The sequence below is a fragment of the Triticum dicoccoides genome, chromosome 1A (genome assembly GCF_002162155.2).
Source record: "Triticum dicoccoides isolate Atlit2015 ecotype Zavitan chromosome 1A, WEW_v2.0, whole genome shotgun sequence".
NCBI classification, from domain to species: Eukaryota; Viridiplantae; Streptophyta; class Magnoliopsida; order Poales; family Poaceae; genus Triticum; species Triticum dicoccoides.
The window spans coordinates 473279670-473286439 of NC_041380.1; the positions used below are offsets into that span (position 1 = coordinate 473279670).

General features: G+C 48.5%; 1 protein-coding gene across 1 annotated transcript; it reads left to right on the plus strand.

Annotated features, from left to right (window-relative positions):
* The first annotated feature begins 50 nt into the window (after nt 1-50).
* On the plus strand, nt 51-3780 carry LOC119280158. The gene is made up of 5 exons (XM_037561113.1): nt 51-522; nt 1221-1871; nt 1953-2184; nt 2852-2931; nt 3350-3780. The coding sequence occupies exons 2-5, from the start codon at nt 1233-1235 to the stop codon at nt 3425-3427; spliced, it is 1029 nt and encodes a 342-aa protein (XP_037417010.1). The 5' UTR covers nt 51-522; nt 1221-1232; the 3' UTR covers nt 3428-3780.
* Nucleotides 3781-6770: the final 2990 nt, after the last annotated feature.

A 6770-nucleotide genomic window follows, 5' to 3' on the forward strand; every position in this document is an offset into this window, starting at 1 on the left:
GGATGCTTGGCGTGGCGGGGCGGGGCGGGGTGGTGCTGGTGGTGCCGGTGCCTGTCAGGTGGGTGAGGAGGACGACGGGGGAAAAGCCTCCTCTCTCCTCTCCTCTCCACAACGGCTGGACTGACGACGCGTACGGCCGTGGATTTACTTTCCTTTTCCCTACTCGCCTCTCCTCCCCTCCTCTCCTCTCGCCGTCCGTCGCCGTCGCCGTTTACCGTTTCCGCGAGCTCGCGGGCGGGCTGGCTGGCCGGCCCATTAGCGCCTACGCGGGCCTTCTCTCGGCCTATTCGAACCGAAACGACGGCACTCCGACTCCGAGCGGAGCATCTTCTTCCCGGACCTGTCCCTGCTCGCTGTCCGCTTTCGCTGTTCCTACCACGGCGAACGCTTCTGGAGATGAGCCCTAAATCTGCAACGGCGGGGAAGCTCGCTCGGCGGCAGTAAATCCCCCCCTTGCCGCCCGCCATTATCGGAAGGAAGCGGGAAGGGGACCAAACCACCGGTCTCCTCTTCTTCCCGCAGGTAAGCGTGAGCTTCGTTCCCCAAATCCTCCACGCCTAAACCTACAGTGTTCGACTGGGATCCGGCCGCCGATCGGATCCCCTGCGCTTTTACCGGTTTCTTCTTCCCTCCGTGCTGCATGCACTTCCTTCTTGTATGCATTGTCTGCAGTTAGTTATTCTGCGATCTGCGGAATGGGGTTTTGTTGCCCAGGGGTCCGCATCCCGTTTGTTGCTGTGCGGTGTGTGCCCGGCAAATCCCCGCGGGTTTCTGCTCGGATCTTTCATCCTAGGGCGATTTTAGTCGCATGCAGTTCCAGTGGCAGCTTTGTTTGGTGCGGAGATATGATTCTGGTGCGCTCCAGAGATACTACACTGAAACAGAATTTTGTTTCAGTGTTGTGTGCTCGATACCAAGCGTTCTTCCAGTCTAAATGGTCAGAATCCTGAGCTCATCTTCCATCTTGCCATGGTTGGAACAGTATCCATGAATTGTCATGCGGTATATACAGTCCACATACCTGGTGATGAATTGGGGTTCACTAAATTTGTTCAGCGCCATTGGGTTTCTATTGCTAGATTGCAGGGTGCAGTTGCCATGATGTTTCAGTGTAGGTTATGTGCATGAATCACCTGCTCATTGCTCTTTGGATTTTTATGGTAGTTATATTGATAGGATGACTGTTGATGCATATGATATAAGCCTTCTTGAATCTTCAGGTAATCAGCCAGATGAAGAACCAGAAAATGGCGAATAGATCGTCACGCGACAACAACAAGGTGTTCGCCAGTTTGACTCGCAAAGATGATTCAGATATTGATCCGTCTTACAAGATTTTCTTGGAAAATCTAATTGAAGATGGAAGTGCGTATGTGTTTCATATGCCAAATGGGGACCATGGCTTGCCTGCTTCCATCAGGTATGAAGAGGATGTTATGCCATATGGAGCCGCAAATGCCAGAGACGGCACAAATGTCCCCAAAAAATTGCCACACACAAGTCGGGGTGGTCCGAACGTCGACCGACTAGATCAAACATCAGGCAGCGCTGTCAATGTAAATGCGGGCCATTCCTTTCTCCCAAGGACATCGTCTGTGAAGAAGAACACCTCAGATGTTGATGAATCTTACGCAGAATTTCTGAGCCTCATGAAGATCAAGGATGGTTTCATGGTTCTTGAGCTGGAACCAGGTGTTACTGTGGTATATGAGCAAGAGGAGGAGACACCCCCTGGATATGATGAATTGAGAACTGTGGTTATGTCTGAACGTGGAATTGACAGGCCTGCTCCAGACAATTTGCATGGTCGGGATTCAATCTGCACAGATGAGCATGGAGTTGTACCTTGTACTGAATCTTCTGATTTTGAGGTGAGTTCTACTTCAGTTCAGTTTTGTGGGTTATCTATTTAATTATTCTGTTTTTATTCCATAATTTGGTTTTTGCGGCAGGCATGTGAAGATTGTGAAGAAGAACCGCTTGCTCTTAGTTGTGGTGCTCCTTCTACATTTGATGAAAAACTTGATTCTGTTTTAAGTCAGCCATATGACCAAAATGAATACGAAGAGCTTATGAGAAAAGCCACTGACCAGAAGCCTGTGAGCAGACAAAGACAATTGCGAAGTGGATCCAAACGCTATCCCACAGGATTCGTTGGACTGTCGTATCTTGATCACTACCCAGGTGGTTACTATATTGTGTATGGGCAACCTTTTTAGCCTGATAGGGTTATTCTGTTGTTGCGCCTTTCTTGTGGTTGTAGTCTAAGAGCTTCATTTTGAACCTTGATTTCAGTGAGGTGTTGATAAGCATTTCTCAAACTTCCGTTTAAAAAAATAAAAATATAAGCATTTCTTAAACTGTGCATTTTCTGGTCTGGTACAAATTGTAACTGATTTATGCTCCTAGCCATGTTCAAATGTTTTCTTCCAAATGGATCACTGAACTCTATTAAAAGTCATGAATTTAATCTGTTCATCACCATTTCGTATGTAAGCAAAATTATTTATAACATGTACAGTATCATAGAACAAAGAATCTTGATATTTAAGTGGCTTGGGTTAGCTAGCTGTTGCTGCTTTATTGTGCCCAGTGAGCTTTCCTCTATAAACAGTCATTTGAAACCTTGGATGCATGATGCCTAGTTTTCACTATTGCTCGGCCTTGCTTTGAAACAAAGTAACTATAGCATTTCCATCAACGTTGTGGTCAAAGATTCTGATGGTGCCTGTAGCAGTTTCGAAGGCTGTACTTTCGTGCCGCAACATAAATTAGTATTTTATGAATACTTGGCATTAGATGGATTTGTCAATTGCATTAATATCGTGCTTTGCTACCAAAACTGATGCAGATCTGGCCAAGCAAATCGACACTGCTGACACTAATGAGAGACGACTGAACCTCCTGCGAAAATTCTTCTTCTGGCTGGAGGTGATCTTTGTTCACCATCCTAGTTATTCTTCTTTTCTGTCAGTAGTAATGATATCATATAGTGGAAGTCAGAATCAGTGATTTCTAAATGGTCTGAAGTTAATGGTTTTGCCCGGCTGAGCGAAGGTTTATAGTGGAAGCTCCTTAAGTAGGGAGATACTCCTCCATCCCAAAATTCTTGTCTTAGATTTGTCTAAATACGGATGTATCAAGTCACGTTTTAGTATTAGATACATCCGTATCTAGACTAATCTAAGACAAGAATTTTGGGACGGAGGGAGTACATTGGAAAAATACAGCTACTTATGTAACATTTAAGTAGAGAAAAACAAAAATTGCTCTTCTCCTGTGTTTGGCCATGCTAAAAACACTACATTGTTACCCGAACTAAACCCGTGTTTGTTCGCATTGTCTGCAGAACTTATGCCATGATGGAGCACACATGCCATGGATCCCCAAGGCGCTGGCCTGCAATCCCATCGCACCAGATGACTAACCGAGAACCGGAACAGACACGGTTGTCCAATATGCTGCGAGACTGGAGGAAAAACAGGCAGGGTGCAGGTCGATGCAGCAACTCCTCGATCGGCAGCTATGTAAATATGTCAACCATGTACTTTTGTTGTGCGGCCGCATGTAAGTAGCCTCGTATGTGCTGCTTTGGGTTTGTGATTTAGCCAGATCTGTGTGTGATCTTCGGTGTTCTCTATGGTGCTATGGACGTTTGTTTCTTAGCAGTTTCTTCATTGAGTGTTGATGCTCCATGCATGCAGATGGGCGCTAGGCCAACTGAATGGAGATGATTTGTTGTAGGTCGGTTTGCGGTGAAGCATCAGATTATTTTTCTTCTTTTGTTAGGGGGAGCATCACACTATCTTGCGGTACTTGCTCTTATGGGGAAGATGGGTTGTGATGAAAGGAAGGAAATCAATGGCCAAGGTTGCTGAGGGCCTGAGGCGACTGTCGGGCCACTGTGGGCGTGTTTGGTTGCTTGCATGCAAATCAAGCAGGCCCGCGCGGGATATGTGTAGCCTGTTTGGTTAGCTGGCCTGCATGCGATTTATAGCTTGTACGGACTTAAAGCAGGCCTGAGCCTGGCCCGGCAGAATCGTGAGCCTGGCTCGGCGTGGCCACGCGTGTGAGGGGTTGCACGCCTCGGGCAGCGCGGGAGACGGAAGGGACATCTCATAACTTCCCTCCCCCCTCACTCTCCTGTCACCGCCTTACCCGCATTGTTCCCACCGCTCCTCTTTGACTCATCGCCCCTCCCTCTCCTCTCCTCTGATGGCTTCACCTAGCCCACTGACGCGTCGTCCTCTGACCCCCGTCGACCAGCGCATTGCCAGGATCCAAGAGCGTTGGGTGGCCGGACTCCAGAACTCGGGCAAGGACCTGGCGTCAGTGCTGTGAACATCGTCCCCCATCTGTTGCTGGCCACCACGAGGGCCGGCCAATGCGGTACCGGTCGTTCTTGCTCCGCCGCCGTTGCCGGACCTTGTGGTCGTGGGCTCGGTGCCGGCTCCGTCCATGGAGTCGTCGCTTCTTGGGACCCCATTGGGCAGGGGGGGGGGGGTTCTTGACCCCCGTCCAAGGGTTTTCTCCTGTCGGCGCGTCGTCCTCCTCGACCTCCGGCGTGGCCATGAGCACGGGGCCGATGCCGCCGGTCGTCGCCAGGGCCGGCTCCTCCTCTACTCCGCCACCTCTCTCCTTCCCGCAGGGTTTCACCCCGGCCTCGGTTTGCTGCGATTGCGCAAGCTCCGATGAGTCATAGAATCCCCAATGCTTGCTCGTAGATGTAGATGTTGGGGAACGCAGTAATTTCAAAAAAATTCCTACGCACACGCAAGATCTATCTATGTGATGCATAGCAACGAGAGGGGAAGAGTGTTGTCCACGTGCCCTCGTAGACCGTAAGCGGAAGCATTATGACAACGCGGTTGATGTAGTCGTATGTCTTCACGATCCGACCGATCCTAGCACCGAAGGTAGGGCACCTCCACGATTTGCACACGTTCAGCTCGGTGACGTCCCGCGAACTCTAGATCCAGCTGAGTGTCGAGGGAGAGTTTCGTCAGCACGACGGCGCGATGACGGTGATGATGAAGCTACCGGCGCAGGGCTTCACCTAAGCACTGCAACGATATGACTGAGGTGGAAATCTGTGGAGGGGGACACCGCACACGGCTAAACAATCAACTTGTGTGTCTATGGGGTGCCCCCCTCTCCCGTATATAAAGGAGTGGAGGAGGGGGAGGGTCGGCCCCTCTATGGCGCGCCCAAGGGGAGTCCTACTCCCAGCGGGAGTAGGATTCCCCCCCCCCCCTTCCCTAGTTGGATTAGGAGAGGAAGGAAGGGGAGAGAGGGGGAAGGAAAGGGGGCGCGCCCCCTCCTAGGATCCCTTCTCCTCTCTCCCACTATGGCCCAATAAGGCCCATATACTTCCCGGGGGGTTCCGGTAACCTCCCGGTACTCCGGTATATGCCTGAACTCACCCAGAACCATTCCGATGTCCAAACATAGGCTTCCAATATATCGATCTTTATGTCTCGACCATTCCGAGACTCCTTGTCATGTTCGTGATCATATCCGGGACTCTGAACTACCTTCGGTACATTAAAACACATAAACTCATAATACCGATCATCACTGAACGTTAAGCGTGTGGACCCTACGGGTTCGAGAACTATGTAGACATGACCGAGACTTATCTCTGGTCAATAACCAATAGCGGAACCTGGATGCTCATATTGGTTCCTACATATTCTACGAAGATCTTTATCGGTCAAACCGCATAACAACATACGTTGTTCCCTTTGTCATCGGTATGTTACTTGCCCGAGATTCGATCGTCAGTATCTCAATACCTAGTTCAATCTCGTTACCGGCAAGTCTCTTTACTCGTTCTGTAATGCAACATCCTGTAACTAACTCATTAGTCACATTGTTTGCAAGGCTTATAGTGATGTGCATTACCAAGGGGGCCCAGAGATACCTCTCTGATACATGGAGCGACAAATCTTACTCTCGATCTATGCCAACTCAACAAACACCATCGGAGACACCTGTAGAGCATTTTTATAGTAACCCAGTTATGTTTTGACGTTTGATAGCACACTAAGTGTTCCTCTGGTATTCGGGAGTTGCATAATCTCATAGTCATAGGAACATGTATAAGTTATGGAGAAAGCAAAAGCGGTAAACTAAATGATCATCGTGTTAAGCTAACGGATGGGTCAAGTCAATCACATCATTCTCTAATGATGTGATCCCGTTTATCAAATGACAACTCTTTGTCCATGGCTAGGAAACTTAACCATCTTTGATCAACGAGCTAGTCAAGTAGAGGCATACTAGTGACACTCTGTTTGTCTATGTATTCACACATGTACTAAGTTTCCGGTTAATACAAATCTAGCATGAATAATAAACATTTATCATGAAATAAGGAAATATAAATAACAACTTTATTATTGCCTCTAGGGCATATTTCCTTCAGTCTCCCACTTGCACTAGAGTCAATAATCTAGATTACATTGTAATGATTCTAACACCCATGGAGTCTTGGTGCTGATCATGTTTATCTCTAAGGTGTTTTGGTGATTGATGACAATGCGTTTGCGGACTAATCGTGTGCCTTGAGTATCCCAGACATTTCATCGCTAGGCACAAGATGGTTGGGTGCCCCTCGAAGAATGTTGAAGACGACGTCTTTTCTACGTTTCTTTTTGGTGGATTTGAGTCGTAGGAAAGCCGTACTATTAAGAGAGGGTCCGCGTCGGAAAGGTTTGGGTGGAATCATCACATACACATCTCCTTCTTGTCCCCTCCTTTTCCCTTGG